The sequence below is a fragment of the Gopherus flavomarginatus genome, chromosome 9 (genome assembly GCF_025201925.1).
Source record: "Gopherus flavomarginatus isolate rGopFla2 chromosome 9, rGopFla2.mat.asm, whole genome shotgun sequence".
Taxonomy (NCBI): domain Eukaryota; kingdom Metazoa; phylum Chordata; order Testudines; family Testudinidae; genus Gopherus; species Gopherus flavomarginatus.
In genome coordinates this window covers 72505988-72529034 of record NC_066625.1, presented here as the reverse complement: position 1 = coordinate 72529034, position 23047 = coordinate 72505988, and the positions used below count along the sequence as shown (strand labels likewise).

Genomic DNA, 23047 nt, shown 5'->3' with positions numbered 1-23047 from the left:
CCTCTTTTTTTGTGTGTATGTGCTCAACTTCCTCCGAAGAAAGACACAGAACAGGTAACTGGTTTTGCTCCTGGTTTCTTTTCTTAGATTGCTGAAAAGTTAACTATGAAATGCAGGAGGGAACTTTCCAAGTTGGAATGCCCGGCTGTACAATTTGGGCAAAACAGAATTAGGCAGTTAAGTGCTATATTTAACTTTTTTCCTTTGACAGCTACTTGATACCTTCTGTCAGTACAGCAGTCATTGATACATGTTCTCTATGACAGGCGGATGTGTGTGGGTGTCCATCTGGACATTATTTAAAATATCCAGCTATCTGTAACAAGGTTAGTTCCCAAGGATAATACTTTAATGAGCAAAGAGGAGTTGAGTAATCATGGAACGCTGATACCAGACTTGCTCTTACATGAGGACAAACAGAGGAAATGGAGCAAGCTGTACTTCCTGTAGTTATATTTACAAAAGTGCTGTTTGTCTTTAGGTTCCCTTGGAGACCTCCCGGAGGCTATGGTGGTAACCTCATGCATGCAGGCATGGCTCTGATGCCGTATAGTATAAAAAGCATATTAGCTGTGTGTGGTGCGATCGCTTTAATTTTTCTATAATGCTTCCTCCTCTCATCCTGTGTACGTGGCTGTTGGTTTCTTGCTATCACAGTTATACAGCAACAGTGAGCTTGGCTGTGCTAGTCATTTGATCTTTAACAGCATCGTACTTCAAAATCTGTGCTATTTTTTGTGTATTCTAAAAAATGTTTTCAATACAAGAGCTCTCTCTTTGGATGGCACCTTTCAGACAAGCTACAAGGGAAGGCTTTAAAACACGTTTTTTAAAAATGAATTTAAAGGTATAAGCACGGGAGTGGGGGGAATTGTTCTCTCCTGGGGTGATTTTTTTTCAAGGTTGTACAAGTTAGTTATGCTCCCAACTCCCATTGACTTTCAGTGGGAGTTGGGAGCCTAGCTACCCTTTGTGCCTTTGAAAATTTTGCTTGATGAGGTTTTTAAACCGATGGTGAGTTGCTGCTTGTGAGTAAAGGAAAGGCTGCTCCAGATGGCAGAAACTGTAAAGAATTCTCTCGTACCAAACAAGGCTGTGGACTGATGAGGTGAGGAGAATGTGTTTCTACAGGAATGGAAGGAGCAAGAAGAGGAAAAGCACGGCAGTCTCTAAAATGTCTTTCTGATCCCCATAGTATCTACACTGCATTAAACCAACCCTAATCTCAGGGCTAAGATAACAAATGTGCTGACCCTCCGGAGCATGGGGAGGTGCTGTGACTAGTCATCTGCACTGGGAATAAATTCTCTAACACTTCCTAGGCAGCCATCACCAGCCCAGCTGCCTGGACACTGGGGCTACGTCTACACTACAGGATAAATTCGAATTAGCTTAAACCGATTTTATAAAACAGATATTATAAAGTCGATTGTGCGTGTCCACACTAGGCACATTAATTCGGTGATGTGCGTCCATGGTCCGAGGCTAGCATCGATTTCTGGCGCGGTGCACTGTGGGTAGCTACTGTAAAATAATGAGGTCAATAACGTCGATTTGCGTCCACACTAACCCTAATCCGATATAGTAATATCGATTTTAGCGTTACTCCTCTTGTTTTGAAGGAGTACAGAAATCAATTTAAAGAGCCCTTTAAATTGATATAAAAAGCAGTGTAGTGTGGACGGGTGCAGCGTTAAATCGATTTAACGCTGTTAAAATCGGTTTAACAGCGTAGTGTAGACCAGGCCTGGGAAAGGTTAGTTTTTCAGTATGTGTATTTGGATGTTCTCAAACTTGTATTTTAATTAAGAAATTATGCATATTTTTAATGGTCACATCTAAGCAAGGGTGGCACTCTACCTGTATAATATCAAATACCAGAGCAGGAGTAAGTGGTGGTTCTTTGGAAATCATTGTTTCCTGTTTCCTCTGGAATTGGCCCCAGTCATGTAGTACTCTTGATGAACCTTGCTCCCTTATGGAGCTGACACTGCCTAGCTGAAGCTACTTTGTCATCCTGCTGAATTTGTTTCTGTTTTCAGGATTGGTTGTTGGGTTTTTTTAGCCAGTAACAGAGCTTTGATAACTAATTCTAAAAAAGCAAAGAACACACCAACCTGTAGTGTCCTTATTTGTCCTTCAGTCCTATGTGCCCTCCAGTTGCCTTGGGTTGTATGTCCTGGACCGCACTATAAGTGTGTCAAATCTGTAGTAGATTTAAGAAGTGAAGAGGGCCTGGATGGCCTCTCGGTACACCACAGGGGTAGGCTCAGACAGGCTCCAATTGTACCTACCAGGGGCGGCTCCAGGCCCCAGCACGCCAAGCGCGTGCTCCGGGCGGCACGCCACTGGGGGCACTCTGCTGGTCACCGTGAGGGCAGCAGGCAGCTTGCCTGCGGAGGGTCCGCTGGTCCCGCAGCTTCGGGAGGTGTGGATCAACCTGCCTAGAGCCGCCCCTGGTACCTACTAGCCAGGCTGTAGATGCTGTATTTGCTCTGCAGGAAGCCTGTGCTGCATTGAGTACTTGGCATGTGACAATCAATTTGATCTCTTTGGTTGGGCTTCTTGTTGCTTAGATTTTGTGTGGCCATCCCCTGGCTGGCTGTCCTACTCACAGGATGTGCTGAAGTTATATCACCAGCTGTCACTGCAAATCTGTGGGGTTCTTAGTGTGTTGATTTCCTATCTGCTACTTCTACTTAAGGGTGTCTGCATGTCCTTCCGGTATATGGCTAGTTCTGTTGCATCTTGTTGGCCTCAAATAGCAGGCCCAAGAAACCTGCTACCTCTTTTACATATGGAACTCTCTCTTAGTAAAGTGATTCTAGGGTTTGTGAACAGAGTTAATTTGACAGCAGTACTGTCATATCCGCAGAAGGGGCATATACAGTGCAAACTTTCCTCACAATGTGCCTTGTCCATAGGACTCAACTTGGGCCTGGAAGGACCAGTAGGATGCAAAAGGGTAGCTGACTCTCCACACCTCTTCAATACTTGGCTTCTCTCTCTCTCTCTCTCCAAGTGACTTTTAAAAGTGCTGTTTAATGTGAACACATTTTCCCTTTTTGAACTGAAGTGAACTTGACTCATTTCACACTGGCTGGCGAGCAGCCTTCGGATTTTAGGGCTGATCTACACTGAAAACTTACATCAGCATCACTACAGCTCTGAGATGTGAGAAATCCACACCGCTGAGAGACAGAGATATGTTAACCTAACCCCAGGTGTAGACAGCACTAGGTCAATGGAAGAATTTTTCCACTAATCTAGCTACTGCCTCTCAGGGAAGTGGATGATCTGCAGCGAGAGGAGAAACCCTCCAATTGCCCAATTGCCGTAGTGAGTGTCTACAGGGGAGTGCCACAGCTGAGCCACTGTAGCCTTTTAAGTATAGAGATAGGCATAGCCAAAGGCCATATCTACACTACCACTTATGTCAATATAACTTACGTTGCGCAAGCATGTGAATAAACCAACCCCCTGAGCAAGGTAAGTTACACCAACCTGAGGGGTGTGGGTGGACAGCGCTACGTGGGTGGGAGTGCTTCTCCTGCTGCCGCCGCTCCTTATGTTCAGTAAATCACAGAAGAGCTCTCTCTTCTCGGCCTAGAGCAGCTACACAAGAGAGTTTATCATGGCATAGCTGCAAGCTGTCTAGTGTAGCCATCGGCTTAGACTTTTAGGTTACAGCTGCTGCCTAGGGCTGGATTGAACTAGTGCTCATAGGTGAATGTCTCCATCTCACTGCTGTTTCATTGCAGCTCTGTCCTACCGGACTATTTGTCCGTCTTTTTCCTAAAATGAAAAGGAGAACACCTGGTCTTAGGTGAAGCGTTGGGTGGGGTTGGCAGGAAATGTGGCTGCGAGGCCAGAAGGATTAAAAACTCTCCTTCAGTTCCAGCTTTGCCTAACTCAGCTCACCAAAGCCTCTTGCGTGCACCCTCCACCAGCAGTGTCTGCTTTGCAAATCATTTCACCTTTAGCAACTGGCTTCAGTCACATTCTACATTTCCATTCTAAATAATCCTAGTTCTTGCAATCTCCTCCTATGACTACTCCACTACACTTCTAACCATCTCTGTTGCCCACTCTCAAACTTCTCAGTTTCAACTATATTTCTAGAGAGTATATCATTTTCAGTTGGCTTATGGTGAGGAGAACCAAACTAGATGCAGATAAAAATGTCAAAAGTGCCCAAGTGTCATTTTCAAAAGAGACATAGGCTTTTGAAAATTTGACCTACAATCACTGCTGACTGACAGTGTGTCTTCGGCCCATGTGATCAGTCCCTTGCCTGTATGAAATCGGAAACTTAACCTACACTTATAAAGTACATTTAAAAACAACAAGGAGTCCTTGTGGCTCCTTAGAGACTAACACATTTATTTGGGGATAAGCTTTCGTGGGCTATAACCCACTTCATCAGATGCATGGAGTGAAAAAAAGTAGGTAGGTATAAATATACAGCACATGAACAGATGGAGGTTGCCTTATCAAGTGGCGGGGGTGGTGTTAAGGAGGCCAGTTCAGTTAGGGTGGATGTGGTCCATTCCCAACAGTTGACAAGAAGGGGTGAATATCAACAGAGGGAAAACACAATTGGCTTTTTACTGAATTGCAATGATGGAAAAATACATGAAACCAATATCAAACAGTTGAAAGAATATTTTATGTATATGGGGGCGGGGGGGAGAACTTCCACTCTCCTGAAGCCATACCTGTAAGGTAAGCTGCAACAGAAGTAAAACCACAGTGAGTTAAACCTTTCAATAACTAGATTTGAAAAAGAATTGCGGGCACACATTATAAGAAGCAGATTCCACTGAATTGAAACTCCATCAGTGCTCAGGGGGAAATGTTGTGAATTTTAATAAATTGCTAGTTACAAAGTAAATAAAGATTTTGACTATCATTCTATAGCAGAATTCTGTGGTATTTTGTCCTAAGTCAGTGGTTAGACCCCTGGGGATCTACAGAGTCTAAGGTTTCCAAAGGGATCCACACCTGCGTTCAACATTTTTTAGGAATCTGAAAATGAAAAAAAGGTTGAAGACTGCTGTTAACCATGCATATCAGTGAGGAAGCAAGTGTTTAGGTTTTCCCTTGCATTGAGACAGCTGTCTCACACGCCCCATGACTGTATTAACTTTGCTTTTGCTCTATGCAGCCAAGATAAGTCCTCAGGGTTTGCCTGTTTCACTCAAGCTGCTAATTCATGTCTCCTCATTAACTAACCCCTTCATGTTATTCCCTCACATTCACAAGGTTTTAATGCACATTTCCAAAAATTTAAAACTGTCTTGTTAGACACTGCACTCTAGCAGAAATACAGGATATTTGTGCATTGATTACAAGACACGTGTAATGCTGCTTTTAACCTTCTCCTGGTGCATGTGAGAATATAACCACTGCTTACATGTGCTTTGCATTCACAGGTCGATGAATGTGATTGTAGTGAGTGTGTGTGTGAGACAGGGAATTAATGAGAAAATGCATGCGACAGGAAACATCGACTGCAGTTTAAGCTGTCTTGGGGAAGAGGTCAATAAACCCTATTCAGTCTGAGTGCTTCTGTCCATGTTAGTACAAACGTACTGCTGGTGCAGAGACTACGTAGAGACATGATGTTTGGCCAGCTCAGGAGGATAGAAGTAATATTTTCACTATCTGCTCTACTGACATTTGGATGGCCAGACCTACCTTCCAGATGATCTTATCCCCTTGAAAGTAGCACTCTCCAAAGGGCACTTCTGGGACTGTCATAACATATGCCGCTCCAGATGGGCACTTCAGTTGAAAATCTCCCCTACATAACACGCCTTAGAGATGTAACTTGGCACTCTATTGTTTCCCACTTTCCAGCCTCTTGATAGGACTATGAAGAGGGGTTTGTGGGCAGATAGTAATGCAGGTCACATTAATGCCTGCCCATTTCCACCTCTGTATAAAATGCAATTTTTATATAGTTAGTGTTACATTAACTGAAATTCTTCATTGGGTATCCTTCACCCTCTGCTATAAGAATAGCTTGCTAGAATGCTAACCCTAAAGGGACCAATCTAACTATCCTTGCCTGCCCCCAAGGCTGCTGGAGATCGAGTGTAATGTTCCAGGCACAGTGTTGGTAATCCCCAAAAGAGCTGATAGTACTGAAATGTTGTAGAGGTGTTATGTTTGCTCTTGTAAAGAAATGTGCTGTGAATGATAGATTTAAGCAATGGAACTCAGCTCCATGATGCAATGGAAGTAGTAAGTAGTTTAAAGTTGAAAACATTGGTTGCACATTTATGAATTGGAGCCGCTGCAGATGACCCTAGCCAGGATAGGATTACAACGGCTATCTATTGTTGTACATCAGAGCATAGGTGGATCATCAGCAAAAGCCATTAGGATCTTCCTTCATAGCATAACACAGAACATCTCTTGGCAATTTTACACCACCTTTGGAAGCAGTTGGCACAGTATCAAAGGCAGGATAATAGTGTAGAAGAAACATTGATATAGCCAATAAGAACATAAGAATGGCCATACTGGGTCAGACCAAAGGTCCACCTAGCCCCAGAGGGAATGAATAGAACAGGTAATCATCAAGTGATCTATCCTGTCGCCCATTCCCAGCTTCTGGCAAACAGAGGCTAGGGACACCATCCCTACCAATCCTGGCTAATAGCCATTGATGGACTTATCTAGTTCTTTTTTAAAATCTGTTATAGCCTTGGCCTTCACAACATCCTCTGGCAAGGAGTTCCACAGGTTGACTGTGTGTTGTGTGGAAAACTACTTCCTTTTGTTTGTTTTTAAACCTGCTGCCTATTAATTTCATTTGGTGACCCCTAGTTCTTGTTTTATGAGAAGGAGTAAATAACACTTTCTTATGTTCTTAAGGCAGAGTTTCTGTTCTTCGTAGGCACATTTCCTCTAGTGAAACTGCAATATACACATACATTTAGCTGGGTTCTAGATCAATGAATTTACAGTATTATAATACAGACAGTGTAGGAATCTGTTACAAAACTGCCACAGGCAATCCAAGCAGAATACCTGGACTACAAGGATGTTCTTATTGCCTGAGAAAATGAGTCCTGATAGAGGCTTCAGGAAATATGCACCCCTTCATTAAAGCAGACCCCAGCCAAGAAAATTGGAAAATTGTATTGTCCTCTGTTTCCGAGCAAGGGTTTGGCTTCCTCCCAGCAGGCCTCAGGAACTGGAGTGCAATGAGCTGCAGCATCATGCCATAACCTCCCTGTGACACGAACAGAGGAGACCAATGTGAACCAGAGTGGTGTGCAAGAGACATAGCCTCCTTTTATACTTTAAAAAAGATTGCAGGCTCCATTTCTCCAATGCTAAAAGGCCCTTTGTGCTCCCTGGTGGTCAGAGGCCAACCGCCCACTAGTTTGAAACTGCAGCCTTGCCTTGAGAAGAGAGCTCTTTAACTGAAACGCACAATGTTGTTTTTCCTTCCACAAGGGCTAATGTTTCTTTTCCTGCTGCAATTTTGTTCTGGCTCTTGCTACCAAACTTTTATTTCTTCTTGTGCCTGAAAACAGGGCTTTTTTAAAATTCCATTGTGCTCTGGAGCTCTGTGGCTCTGAGAAGTAGTCAGCTATTATACCTCCTACACCTTAATCCCACTCAATGATGCCACCAGCTAGGTAAGTGCTGGTTAACGCTGCTTCCTTTCTCTAGCACCACGGGAGGGGTGAGGGGAGGGGAAATCAGACTTTCAAAGTCTTGTCATGTATGACTCAGGCATTATTAGGAGGCTCTGCTTCCAGGGAAATGGGACAATTCTCACTGCCCCTATGTCAACAAACACATTTTGCTGAGATGTTGATGTTTGTGTTCCATGTATCAGGGTTAGGAGTTGGGGGAGGGGGTTGGACAATTTCATCATAACTCCCTCCCTCTGGAGCGTGTCACCTTATGTAATATTCTACAAGCACAAAAGTCTTAGGGGACCGGTCCATATCCCTGGCCCTTTGAAAGAAAGCCTATGTGTCATTGCTCCCCAGGAGTTAGAGGGGGGTGGGTGTGCATGTGTGTGTAAGATAGAGGTGATGCTAAAGCTCAGCTGGTCTCCTTCTTGGATTTTTCAATTTCTGCAGGACTAGAACCATCAGCATCGGTGGGAAGGCGCATGCAACTGGCCCTAGTATTTCAGTTAGCTGTTTACAGACTCCGTACATTGCCACCAGCCCCTCCCTCTTGTTTTGCTACTTTGCTCCCATGTAATCTCGGAAACTTCCCTTCACAGGAATCCTACCTCATTTGTGTCAGGAGGGGACGTGCACACTTGTGAGCTGTCTGCACTAATTTCCAGTTGCTGCTGACGTTGGTTCAGCTCCACCGGTGTTAACAAGGTTGGGAGCTGTCGTAGGATGAGTCATCAGTGTTTTTTAATGCCAGCCACGTAATGGTGCTCAGGCTAGATCTGACTGTAGTGACCTGCCTACGTTAGGGTTCATGTTACTAACCCCAGTGCAAGTGAATTGGTTTTAGAAGCAGTGAGGAAGGTTTAGAGTCTGTCTCTAGTGTATGCAAGGCCTGAACATAGTCTGCCCTACTCTCATTCCCTCTCCTGCTTACTCTGAGCCCTGCCTTGGGCTAGTGAGCCCTCTTGCCTGAATCACACTCCAACTTCATCCATTCCAACCCCCTCATTCACTACCCCATCCTTTCTCTTGCTGATGTGCCTCAGCGCCCCACCCCTACCAGAAACATCTGAGCACTTTCAAAACAGAAGTAACAATTTGTGTGTCTTCCTTTTGTATTCGCCAGGAGGCCGGTACAGAGAACTTGGCACTGGGGTTAGGTGGTGATGGTGACGTTGCTAAGCAGACAGGCTGCTGTGTTTTGTACCAGTGCGAGCTATTTCTGTGGCTGTGGCTTCATTCTAGATGGAGCAAGATGCAGTAAGTACGCCTGCCCTGGGCTGTGTATGATCGCATGGGGTGCAATCTGCAGGCCAGTTGCAGATGGAACTGGGCATCTCTTGCTACCGTGGCTTATTAGCCATCTGGTAGCACTGAGGAAGCCAGAAGTACCACGGAGCTGGGTCTGTCCTGTAAATATTTATATGATGCTAGTGCCCAAAGAGCCCAACTGGGATTAGAGCCCTGCTGCGTGAAAAAGTGCTCAGACACAGAAAAGAGACCACCCCTGTCCCAAAGGGCTGGCTATTTAGATTGTAAACAGGGGCTCTGAGCTCCACTGAGGCCTCTGTGCATAAAAATAACAGAGGTGGTCAGGAAGCCCTGTGGCTCGTCCCCCAACCCTTTCCAGACCAGTGGCCATGGGAAGGGGGAGCCCCAGATACCAATGTAGGGGTAACTACCTTGGATGGCAGGTAGCTGTCTGTGCATAGGGGGCCTGGCCATAACACATATGGAGCTTAGGATGGAACATTACCATCTAGACTGGATTTGAACTGATGACCTTGCAGGGAAAGCCTCCATGGCTCTTTCCCAAGATCCTATAGCACCCTTTGCACAGTGGCTGATAAATGCAGAACATCCCTGGGTCTTTTTCCTTATCCGATTGTGCCTGTGATGTCTGATACTGCCCAGTACAATCAGATCCAACTAGATCAAATGCATCTTGGAATGTATCTTAGATAAGTGCATTGTACTTGAGATTTGGGCTCTTGCAAAGCTTTCCTGCTCTAGAACTGTACCATTAAGATCAATCTGACTTTGGTGTCTGTCCTCTGGTGGCTGCTGGCAGGATCTCTTTGAGCTGTACTGTAAGTTTGTGTTCTGTTACCCTGCCATTGGTTTCGATGGGCTTTTTTTCTTAATAGGCCTGTTTCCGTGCTTGCTCTGCAGCTTGGCAGGGAGGGGCTAAGCAGGGTCCGGCTGATGACTGGGCTAAACCAACCAGCAGACTCTTGCACACCTCATCTTGCCTGCTCTTCCTACCCAACTGACATCGCAGAGAGGGCTGGACTCAGGCGAGGTAGGCATGTAGACACGCTATGATCCAGGGGCCCACCTTGGTTCTGCTCCCACATTGTGGCGTGGCCTCCTAGCAGCAGCAGCGTGACACTCCTCCCAGGAGCAGTAGGTTGGATCTGTTGGATGGGCGGGCAAAGCCCATTGCACTCAGTGCCTAAAGAGGTCTTCAAAAAATGTGCATGAGGGGGGCTCTTCACCCACCCACCCCCATCCCAGGCCTGCTGCTGCAGAAAGGCGAGGAGGAGCAGAGAACCCATCCCCTTGCTTGCAGGAGGGGAGAGGAGATGAGAAGGTGGAGCTGCCCTGCACTGCTCCTGTGAGAACAGCTTCAGCTCCCAAGGGGAGGGGGAAGGAGCTCTGCCTGCCTCCTCCAGCAATTCTGATTGTCTGCTCTACCTCAAGAGGTGGGGAAGTGGAGAATACCCCCCAGGCAGGGCTGAAATGTGCAGCCCTCAGCCATCTGGCTGGGCTGGAAGCACAGAAATGTTGTTTATTCTATCTGTGATCATTTGCAACTAGGCACTCTTCACACACTGGTTGGGCATTTCTCTTCCTGCCAAAATCAGAGTCGTCTACTGAGGTGATGTGGCAGACTCCCCCCTGGCCCTCCTGCCCGAGCAGAGCGTCTTGGCATTAACACCTCATAGAAGTGTGTGAGGCCATTCCCAGCTCTGAGCTATTGTTTCAGGCTCTCTGCAGACTCAGGCAGGCATCATGGCAGCAGCTGTGCCAGGGTATCCTTTACCAGGTTTTTTTTGCAATCATGAGGGCTAGAACATTTTGACTCCAGGAGCTGGGACTCAGGCATGTCGTGTCTGTGCATTAATCCAGCCCAGTCTGCTACTGTCTGTGGATGGAAAGTATGTGACATCCAATGGAAAAGGGCAGTTTTCAGAAGCTGTTAGAAAGTGACATGCCTTAGTGTATGATAAGCCAATGAGAGTTTGTTCTGCTGGTGTAATGGGCCTATCTTGCAATTTTATTGGTTGGGCGACTGTGCAGTCCTTTGATAGTGTGGACCAACACAGCAGCCCCTCTCAGCTCATGCAGTTCATGAAAACTCAACAGGTCAGAACCATAGTGCTAATCTATGTAGCTCCATTTACATCAATGGAGTTACACCAACTTACGCCTGCTGAGGATCTGTCCTATAAGATCTTCATTTTCATTTTGCAAATGCTTCTAAAAACTGGAGTGACCAGTGATGCAAACACAGTCACTGCATCACTTGGTCGGAGTCCTAAAATAGTGTCTAAAGCAAAGAACTGAGAGGACACATACTAATGCTATAAGAGTTTCTTTGCGCAAAGTGTACAATACATATTAGCACTCATCATTTGTCAGCACCAAAAGGTAGAAAGTGCTTAGAAGCATTTATTAAATATAATTCTTCATGAGGAGTTAGACATTGTTTTAACTGGCAGTTTGGCTTGGTTTTGTCAGAGTTTGGTTTCAAAACAAATGATGAATCCTCCTGAAATGGGTTGATTTAAATGAAGCAGTTGTCCCCTGGAGCAAGTATTGCTCCAGTACTAGAATACAGCTCTTTTAATTTTACCTCTCAACAGGGCTGCCCTGCGAGAGTTTTCCGGGATCCCCAGAGCAAGTGAAAGACCCTGCTTCAGGGCCCCGAAAAACACTCATGGGGGCCCCTGCGGGGCCCGGAGTCTGGGGCAAATTGCTCCACTTGCCCCCCCCCCCCTCTGGGCGGCCCTGCCTCTCAATCTACTATCAGGATAATACTAGATGCTGTGAGACATGTGTAACCTGATGGCAGCATTGACTTACCTCTTTTCAGTAACCCGTACGTTGTTAGTTCACTCCTGCTGTTGTAGTCAAGATAATCAGCTAGGAATCCAGTTCTCCTTCAGAGGGTACTCTTGGTTTATACAAACACACAGGAGAGAAGAATCAGGCTCAATATCATCATCTTAAAATTAATTTAATATTGAAAACTTTAAAAGTTAGTGATCAAGTGTCTCAAGCAGCTGATAGAACAGACTTGCTGAGTGGCAGGAATTGAGTTCTAACTGCATTATTCTCAAACCCTTTGAGTGTGAGGGTATGTCCACACAGCACAGTAGGCCTGGGCTCTGACTCAGGGTTGAGCCCAAACCCTACTTCTGTCTGCACACAAATCAATCTGACCAGGGTCCTAACACCCTGCTAGCAAGCTGGGTCAGCACTGAGACCTGCAGTGACTTGGGGCCATTTTGCAATCTTTCAGTGTGGACAAGGTTTACAATGAAGAAGCCTGGACACTCAAAACTAGGCTTCGAACCACAGAGTCCACAAGCCCAGGTCTCTGACTCAGGTTTACAATGCAGTGTAGACACAGTCTGGGAGGGCTCAGCTGGGCAAATCTCTGCTCTTGGGCTTTTAATCATGGATATCAAGAGTGGTGTTGAGGCTCATATAAATGTTTTCAAGAGAGGTAGGAATTTGAAACAGGTTTGACAATATCTATTTAAAAAGCTATGTGGTTTCTGTGAAATAGCATTAGATGTTCCTTTACTTATCCTATACAGTGATATTGGAGCTAGCATTTTAATGCATAAGATGTTTATCCATCATGATTTTATTACCATTGGTGAGTTTCAGTGCAAGCAGGTTTGAAATGGAATAAAAATTCCACTCCTCTAATAGCAGAAATCTGTGTGTTTGGGGTAGTGACAGCAGGGGAGTCACCACAATATTTAATGAAATGTGAATGCCATCCTTCCTGAAGTTGAAATAATATCTGGATGCAGGTATTGCTTGAATACAACTGCACCGTACATAAGTAAACGTAAATGTTTCTATGAATTATGTGGTCATTATTTAAGCAATTTGAGGAAAGATTACATTTTATTTTATGCCATTACCTTTTCAGATTCTGGCTTCCTGTGTGCTTAGGCTTTTGCCGTTTTCATCATGTCTTTAGAGTAAATTTGATAGGCACAGGATGTTGCAATAAATCGGATATTAAACCAACAGTCAATTTAAAAGAAAAAAAAGAACTCAGTTTCTAGGAAAGATGCATCACATCTTCCCACAGGAATCGTACCATATGTCCTAATATCAGTGGAACAGTAGATTCAATTATTGGCTTCTGATGGTGCCTTGCAGACATAATAGCAAAATAGAATTTTTGCTATGTTCTGAGCAAAAATTGTATTAGACCTATGGATATTGTAATTACTGATGTGTTTGTCCATTTATTACAGGCACATTAAAACTGTTCCCCCCTACCCCGGCTTCCCAAAAACTCATTTTTTTCATGGCTACTCCTTTAGTGTATTTATGGTGTATGAGTCACCAGGCTTTCTTCTGATTGGATGAAAATTAAACACCCCTGTGACTGTCAGTCAGCTATAGCCATTCTCAGCTTCATTCACAGATTTATTAGCTTGCACACAGAGAAATTCATTCAGAAAACTTCATTCACAAAAACGGCAACACACTCATCAGAATTTTGAACAGAAAAATTCTGCTTAACCTGGCTTTTTAAGGAAAAGCTAGCAATGACTCAAGGGCTGTCAAAGAAGCTGCACAAAGATGATGATGATGATGAGTCTGGAGATTGGAAGTAAAATTGTGCTGGACCATACGAATATTGAGTGTATTTCTAGATTGCGATGCTGAATGACTTTAAAGACAAGAATTAGCAGGATTTGTATTAAGAACTGCTGACTACATTCAGAGAATTATTTTGCACGTTTTTTTAAATCATATTGTGTGAATAAAGAATGTGCAAATTGCAGAACCATGATATTTCTTTCCAGTGGGTCAGCTGAATACAAAATACTAAGAACAGGGCTTGTAAGGTATCTCTTTGGGTTCTTGCTAATTTAAAGATGCTTTTGAGATTCTAGCTATCTTGTATTGCTTTCTGTGGAATATTTTTTTTAGTCTCTACTGCAGCTAGGAATTCACCGTTAATGATGCAGGCTATTACAGTGAGTGTTCAAAGCTGAGAATAATTTAGAGGCTTGCTTGCTTGTGGCAGAAATGATTTTAGATATGGATAGCATCTCTTCAGATTAAACTGCTGTAGTATTGTTATACCTGTGTGTATGTTTCCTTTAGCATTACTTACAGATGACCATGCAGACTTAAGCTATGTTCATTAAGAAAAATAAGCCACGTGTGAAGCAGTCAACAAAGAATTTCCAATTGGCGTCTGTTTTTAAAATGGTTTGACTTGCTTAATTTCCATGTCATTTCGCTACAAGAAGAAAGCCAATTTATGCAACAGTATCCAGTTACAAAACTTCCAAGGCTATGAGAGAACGCAGTCAGCACAGTCTCAGTGGACACATACTGTATGTAGGACTATTTAGACACCCAGGAATGCTCAACAGGGCTAAATACAGTCGCTTTAGGGATGATTTTATAACATCATTAGAGGAAGGTACACAAAGTAGCTCTTTAAATATCAAAGGCGCCTCTTCATCTTCTCATTCCTCCACACCTCATTTACCAATTGAGGATGTCACCTTGGGGACGCAGGACAGCTCTACCACTTCGTGCACTTTGATACCCCGAATGGCTAATATTAAATTATCCAATCCATCTAATCTGCCTGGTTTTAAAAACTTCTGTCTGGGGACAAAAGAGGTGCCAAGAATTAAACTCACAGAGTGTGTTACAGTTCCAAGCAGCCCAACCTCACCAGAAATCAATTTAATCAGCTGCCTGCCTACTTCTTATCCACGGCAGGACCCGGACAAACTCGATGTAAATACAAAATCTCAAGATGACTGCATCTTGCTGGGCTTTGAGTCTGCCCCTTTAAGCAAACAGGACAAACCTCCGGCGCAGAGCAGAGAGGACATTGTGAAGACTGGCATGACCTACTGTGTACGAGTAAGTAGTGTGTCACAGATTTTCCACTAAAAAAACAATCAAATTGTGTGGGCTTGTGCAACATAACCTTCCTTTCCCCACTTCTTCAATAGGTACCGAAAATCACTGTATACTGCATGTTCCCTGTTTTCTGAGGCCTTGCATAAGTGACGTGTTGATTATACCAAGGGGAATTAAAGTACATAAGTAATCCAAAGCAATAACATAATATTAGTCTCCAAATGCGTTTCCTTGAAGGTTTATTATAATAAATGCTCCTTAAGCAGATTAACTGACTTGAAATAAGAATAAGGAAGTGCATGTTTGAGGGAGCTGAACGCTAAATAATGTCTTTATCCCCTTTACAGCAATCCTGCTGCACAAAATCTCAAATGAGTCATAACGCTGCCATGTTGTAGGTGTCTAATAGTTGCTGAGAATCCTGCTGCAAACTGTAGTTCTTTTGCATCATCTCTCCTGGAAATACTGCGTGTGTTTGCTTTCATGCAGCATGTTTTACAGTCCTAAATTGGCATTTGCAATGCGGTTGATTTTCTGGGAGTACCAGTGCATGAGGTAACCCCTTTTATCTGTTTAGAAGCTGTCTATTTATGGAGGATATCTCCCTTGCCCCAATAGCTTTCATTTTCAGGGCTGCGCTGGCACTGTTACATTTTGTCTCTCCATTTTTCACTCTCTGGTGGGAAGGAAACCTTGCTGCATGAATTGTCCCTGCGAATTGTATTTTCTGCTTCCCTCCCCCACGGCACATGCATCAGTTCTTTTTCTTCTCTCCCAGCGTAGACTTTACAATTGTTACCTTAATTCTTGCACTGTGAAAAGAACTGACAATTGCTTCCCGTTCTTCTCTCTGGACCTTTGACCCTGACCTTTTAATTTCTTAAGTTCATCTCCTGTCTAAGAGCTTTCCAGAATGGAAGACCGTCTACATTAGGCACAGAGAAAGCTTATGCTATGGGAAAATTACAGTAAAATTTTTTAAGTTACTTCAGGAGTAATGCCTAAGAGGCTGGGCAAAGCCATGGCTCTGTACTTTGGTTTGACATGATTTGTGCTTGACAAATTGGCTATTCCTTATAGCCCTATTATCCTGTAGTTGCTTACAAATTGTTTAATAATTTGTTCCAATATCTTTCTAGGTATCAAAGTTAGGCCGACCAGTCTGTAATTCCCCCGGTCCTTGTTGTTTCCCTTTTTAAAAATGGATACTATATTTACCCTTCTCCAGTCCTCTAGACCTCACCCATCCTCAATGAGTTCTCAAAGATAATGGCTAACGGTTCTGAGATTGCTTCAGATAGTTCCTTAAGCTCTCTAGGATGAATATATCTAACTTATTTAAATATTCTTGAACTTGTCCTTTCCCTATTTCGGCTTGAGTTCCTTCTCTCTTGTTGTTCATGTTGAACGTGAACAAGAAGCAAGAAGAAAAGGTAGAAAAGAGAACGAAGGATGGTCAGAGGAAAGAGGAATGCAAGGTTAAAAAGGCACTATCCCTTCTGTTACCTACCAGATTAAACGTATTTTTTAAACAATTTCTCTCAAACTGAGTATTTCATGAGCGAATCTTTAAGTGGAGCTCTCTCAAGGGAAGGCTTCCTCTGGCCCATTTGCAGCTACTGTCATTGCCACAATCAGAAATGGCTGTCCATTGTCCTGTACCAAACCAGGATCCTTCTCTTTAGAATTAACTGTAAACCCCAGAGCTGAAAGGTCACGTCCCCTCTGATGTCCTGAAGAGCTCACTTGCAGCAATAGATATAAACAGGAAAACTTGTTATCAGTGACCAGTTTTGAATGAATTCCTGAGCTTGTTATGATCTCAGCATGATGAGCTTGAATGCGTAGTTCTAACTCATGTGAGTAGCAAGACTCCAGTGGGCCTGCTCATGTGACGAATGGCTGCAGGATCAAACCCTAAAGTTCAGCGTGGCAAAATACAGGACAGCATGTGCAAGAGCTTAAAGAGAATCTGGCCAGAAACCAGGAGACAATACCAGGTTTTTTTGTTCTGAATTTCAAAAATTTCATTTTGGGGGAATTCTGAAATTTTCTTGCATTTCAGACTGAAAACAAATTTCCAAGGGTCAAAATTTCCTGTGAACTAGAAATTCCAAGTTTTGACTAGCTCTAGTATCTGGTACAGGCCACTGACAAACCCTGGATACCACAGGTATAGCAATTTCCTTGTTTCTGTGTTCCAAAATACGTTTAGTACTTGATCTTTTACAGAGTATAGAAGAAAATGTATTTACATATTCTTTTTTCTCATGTACTGCCTAATCGGTGTCTTCCTATAGAAAGACTGAGTAACTAGACAGCATGAACTGTCTATATGTTGTTTGCCAATAGAATGTGAGGGACTGTCGGTATTCATTATAATCAGAGTGAGGACTGCACAGTGAGCTACTGTACTATACTTGCTAGTCTCAATTTGATAATTACTGTGGACAAGGCTTGCCAAGCAGTGATTACAACTATGCACAACAGTCTCAAAGCCAGGCTGGCTATACGTTCTATTCACAACAGGGATACAGACAGATGAAAATAGTATCTTTCCTTAACACCATCCAACCCCCAGCAGCCCAGTCCACAGAGGTTGCTAGGGATCATTTCCATGGTCATTGGATCAGACCATAAAACAGTACTTTAACAGTACTAAAACAGCTCAGTCTCTAAATCAATAGTATGAACAGTCTGCAAAATCTTGCATGATTTTGTTAAGCACATTTCTGTAACAAGTCTTATTTACTGGAGTCCCCTATTAAAAATATGGAAGGGGAAATTGTCAGTTAATTTAGAATTTAATATTATATAATGTACTAATATCATGTAGCTTACATTTTCTCACAGTACTCTTGAAGGATCTGAGAACTTTACCAACATAAGTGCTATTTATCTGATAGCTGTTGGGTAACCTCTGTGAAATGAGTTGGGGTGTCTTGAGTAAGGCGGTTTGCAAGACTGGCCTTAATGCAGGAAGTGAGAAATACTATGTCCACTATGAGGTTTTTCTTGGGAGATCATGCACAGGAGCTCTTCTACCCTACTCCATTTCATGGCGGATAGGTCCATCTATTAGTCAAGATGATCAGGGATATAACCCTTTGCGCTGTGTGTCCTTAAACTTCTGACTGCCAGAAGCTGGAACTGGACAACAGGGGATGAATCACTCAGTAATTGCCCTGTTCTGTTAATTCCCTCTGAAGCATCTGTCACTGGGCTAGATGGACCATTGGTCTGACCCAGTATGGATGTTCTCATGTTGCCCTGTGCAATCCTGCCTTTACTCACAGGTAATTTGTCTTACTGAAATCTGCATGAGAAAACTAATGAGAGGATCCAGGTTGTATTATCCAGGTTATATTAGGGGAGCCTGGGGGCAGGGTTTGGTATATTTTGAGTCAAATCCTAGCCAACTTTATAGATGTTCCATACAGCATTTTCTTGTATTATTTTAAAAATAAACAATCAAATTGGCTCTCTACAAAACTGTCCCAACCTGGGGATGAACTCCCATGGAGTATGGGGGAGCACTACCAACTGCTGCCCCCCCCGCCCCTCAAAAAAACCTAAACAAAAATTCAACACTGCCAAACATTGTAAATTGAGGATATTTGGTTCTAGGTCTTTTTAAAACTCATTTTCTCATTTTGTTTCTTCTGTCATTATGATTTCTGTTACAGTAGTAGCTGAGGTTGGGGCCTCATGGGGCCAGGCACGGGTTAGACAGTTTCCCTGCCCCAAACAGCTCATATGCTAGAGCCCCAATCCTGCAAAGATTTAAACACTTGCACAACTTTCCATATCTGAGTAGTTCCATTGGCTTCAGCGGGGGACTACTCAGGTGTGTAATATTATGCAGAGTCTTCAGTCTTGGCAGGTTTGAGGCCAAGGTAGGCAAAGGGTGTGAGAAAGGAAAGAGTGGCCATCCTTGCTTGGCAGAGGGGGATTTGAGATTAAATGATTTGCCAAAGATCACAGAGTGAATCTGTGGCAAAGCCAGGATCTGTGCTCAGATTGCGTGGCTTGGTGAAAACTGATAAACCCACAACACTCTAGTAATGTAAAGGCCAGGATCTGGCTAGAAGCCAGAAAATAACGGGTCACATGCAGTTTTAGTAGCAGCAATGTTTTTATTATGCCTGCAGAGTCTCATGCAGCTAACACTCTGACTTTTGAGGCTTTTTGGAGATGGAGTCCCAAAAACATGGCTTGAGTCACTCAGAAATAGGATGGACACAAATATGTTTGGCATTTTGCCAAGTCTACCCCGCAAAAAAATAAAGAAATGAAAAATCCAAGACTCTCCTGGGAAGTAGATTAACTTCAGTGACTCACTGCTTCTCAGCCTCATCTATGATTCATGAACCAGGATGTATTTCTCTTGCTGTGACAGGCATAGCACTAGGTGCAAGTATTTTATTATAATATCCATGGCAGAATGAATAAGAACACAAGTGTTTTGTTGAACCACCCCGTGGGTCAAAAGCTTACAGGAGCATTGGGTGAAAGGAGCAGGCAGCAGTTGTTGTAACCGCTGACTTAGTAATTCCCATGAATCGTGCTCCTGTATATCCTGTCAATAACGGCCTGGCCCAGTGGCTTATCAATGGTGGTTAGTCCTTTGTTTCGGTACTCTTCCCCCTACACAAGTAGAAGGGAGATGGGAACATGGCAGACACAGGTTCATCAACCCCTCTGAGGAAAGGAGTGACCCGTGGCAACTAACAGCAATTTCTCTGCGATGGCTTGTAAAATACGGTGTGTGCATTACTGAATGCTGGGCAGTCCTGCTGTCTGATAGCCCTGGGGATTAAATTCCTCTTTCCACAGTACAGATTCAGCCTGGGCAGAGGGAGCGCAAACTTCCTTGATGCTCTGGTCATGTGCTTCACCCTGCTTTGAAGGTAGTACTGCTAGCGATGAGTGGCAGGCGGGTAACACAAACTCTGTACATGGTCTCTGCTGCATCAGCCAAGAAGAGATGGCTAGTATCCTCTCCAATGGACAGAAGTCCAGCAAATAGCCATCAGTTGTTACCAACTTTAACTCCTTATTGACCAAGTTTAAATTGGTACCCAGGCTCTTTATTATAGCTAGTGGTTTCTAACAGAAAACGGTGCCACTTAGGCCTTTTCCTCATCTGAAGCTGGTAGCTCAATGCAGGACTGAGCTTTGAAAGAATCTGGTTAGGGCTAGAGCTTGCAAGGCTGCCCAGTGCAGCCAATTGGGAAATGCATTTGAAATTCCTCACAGGTGCAGGGTTTTTTGGTTTTTTTGGTCAAAAAATGACAAGAAAAAAAAACCAAGGGAGTTTTGAATGAAAAGATGAAAAATTGCAACAAAATATGAAGTTCTTTCTTGGGTAAATTTCCATTGAGTGAAGCCATTTTTCATCCCAAAATGTTTTTGTATTAAAGGATTTTGACTAGCTCCAATGCTGAGAACCACCTGCTTCCATTTGGGTTCCATACTAGTTTATATGGCTTCTTATTCTGCCCTCAGCACCAGAATATCGGTGCACCTGCCAGTAGTGTATGAAGCAACCTGACTAACATCTGTCACATGTGGTTCATTCTTTCTCTCTTTCATCCTCTCCCTAGGGGGAGAATTGTGTATGTAGTGCAGTGTTTGGTTTGCTCTATTGGGTTTTGTTTGGGGTTGGAAGGTGTTCAGAGCTTTGCAGGAGGAACTCGGCACCGTGCAGGTTGGTGAACAGGCAGTTAATGAACTTCTGGAGGAACTGAGAACCTGGGGCAGAACTGAAAGGTTCAGCTGGTCATTAGCAGCCTGAGGTGGTGGTTGATAATGACATTATAAACCGGAAAACTGAAAGAAGAAGAAAGAAAGAACAAAACCAAACCTCAAACCACCACCTTTCTGCATTGACGAAAATAGAATTTTGATCTGTGTTGCTCTGGTTACAGAGTTTTGTTGACAGTACCTAACCCTTTCTAACAGTTAGACCAGGAGTTCTCAGACTTTTGTACTGGTGACCCCTTTCACAAAGCAAGCCTCTGGGGATGACCCCCCTTATATATTAAAAACACCTTTTTATTTATTTAAACCATTATAAAGGCTGGAGATGGAGCAGGATTTGGGGTGGAGGCTGACAGCTCACGACCTCCCATGTAATAACCTTGTGACCCCCTGAGGGGTTCCAACCCCCAGTTTGAGAACCTCTGCCAACAGGAAGGCAGTGCTGTCACTGGTTTAATCAGACTTGGTACAGTGGCTACTGAAGCTTGTTATTTATGGCCATGGCTTTGTGACAGTTTCTTTAGCCTTTGGCTCCTCTAATAGTTCAGAGGTGCATTATTAAACCCCCCCCCCCGACGGTTGTATGAAGAAGCTTACCCCAACTACATATGAGCTGTAGAGATCAGAGTTTGTTCAACCGCACTGGGGATGGGGACCCTGCGATTGGAGCACCTCCGTGTGGTACAGTCCAATGAGTGAGACATTCCCAAACACAGGGCACCATTACCCAGAAAAGGGAGGAAGAGTCAGGGGCGGGAAACTCGGGAACTTTTTCTAGTTCAAAAGCTTCTTGTTAGAGCATTGCTGGGTACAGAAGTATTGGAGTCAGACTAGGATTGTTGGCTTGCTCTTTAGCATTCAGTACAAATGTTTATGACGCTTGCTTTCCCCACACAGCCACATTACGCGTATAGTGAATTGAACTTGAGGTCAGTATTGAAACTCATATACATTGGAGACAAAGCTATTTGGCGGCAGCAAAATACAGTCCTGTTCTTATTGAAAGCGCAGAGTGCCAATTCCTGGCTAATTGGATCTGAAACTGACCTAAGAGTGAGTAACCTCTGTTAACGAACACGTAAAATTGTAAAGCTTCAGCTGAATGGTTTAATTTGAAGCACAGCATTTTGCTCCCTGTCTCGCTTGTTTAGGTTAATCACTGCAACCATTCAAACTAGTACTGTAAGTATTAGTTGTGTTAAGGAAAGGAAAGGCAGGAGACTTGGAGCGGTCATCAAAGTCCTATTCATATAACCTATGTTGCTGCATCCTGGCACCTCCTCCCACACGACCTTTCCTCCTGCTTTTCATTGACTCTGCATCATACCATTGTAACTAGAAGGGAAAAGATTTCATCTTTAACTCCCCCAGCTCAGTTACACAGGAATTGTTCCCAAATCAGCTTCTGCATAAGGATGTCTAGTCCCTGCTATCCAGCAATACCCTCCCCCATCCAATATAGGGAGCCACGGGATTCTTCTCACACTCATACCTGCTGGAAGAGTTGTTGGCCTCCTTTAGCAAGGAACAATCCTCTCTAGCACATACTATCCTATCCTGTCCCTCATACCTGAAAGAGGGACTATCGTGTATGTGCCTGACCCTGCCACATTGAAGTCAATGGGAACTTTACTATTGACCTCAGTGGTTTCAGGATCGAGCCCTAATTGCTGAACTCATGTTCTTAGCCTAGGGCTCAAATTTAATTATGGTGCTTTTCCTTGGACAGAGTATTTCTGTAGTCAGGACAGTATGTTATCTGCATTCCCTGCTGTTCATGCTCTGTGCAGTACCCTTGATCCAGCTTTGATTCTCTCCACTGCTTTCCTTTGGCCTTTGAGTGTCCGTGACAAATACCTCCTTATACAGCTTTGGAAAGCAAGAATCAAGCTATTATTGGCATATTCAGATGCTACATCAGCTGTTTATCTCATACAAGTAACTGGCCCTCATACTTGTATCCCTTATTACAACAATCTGGAATAAGCTAATTACTCTGGCCTATTCCATTTACATTTTTATACTTAACCAACTATTGTGGCATTAAAACACCTTCCAAATTTAGACTTAAACCATCTTGCAGTTGGAATTTCCTTTCCATTCGTCCTGCAGGGGAAAAATAGCATGGGTAGCTTGCTAGAAATATCTATATTACAAATAATTTAAAGTGTTCTGTGTTTGGGAAAAGCAGGTTGAAAAAGTGTTTCTTGCTTTTCACCTGGACCATGGTAAGGTGTATAGTAGCTTTGAGTTCTTGTGGGAGAAACCACAGTCCCCATGGGCCCCTGAGAAAGGCCTGTCTCTTCAGCAAATGCCCTCACCCTAGCAGTAGATGGTTTGATTGTTTTTGAGGAGTGGAGCTGTCAACAGTATTGAGGTCCTGGACAGTGAAGTGGCCTTTTAAGTATCCTAGGTCATGACCATTTATAGCATGGAAATAAGGACCAAGACATCAAATTACACTGAACCTGTATAGA

The 23047-nt window shown here is 43.6% G+C and overlaps 1 protein-coding gene across 3 annotated transcripts in view; it reads left to right on the top strand.

Moving 5' to 3' along the window:
* Nucleotides 1-23047, top strand: part of SHC4 (SHC adaptor protein 4) — a 67648-nt gene continuing 44601 nt past the window's right edge. Inside the window, exons 1-2 of one of the 3 annotated variants that reach the window (XM_050968816.1) lie at nt 1-54; nt 14661-14807. In XM_050968816.1, the coding sequence (XP_050824773.1) occupies nt 14790-14807 (18 nt within the window). In that variant the 5' untranslated portion in view covers nt 1-54; nt 14661-14789. Of the gene's footprint in view, nt 55-1014; nt 1109-13364; nt 14808-23047 lie in introns of those variants that run through there. The other 2 variants (XM_050968815.1, XM_050968813.1) reach the window with 2 other exon arrangements.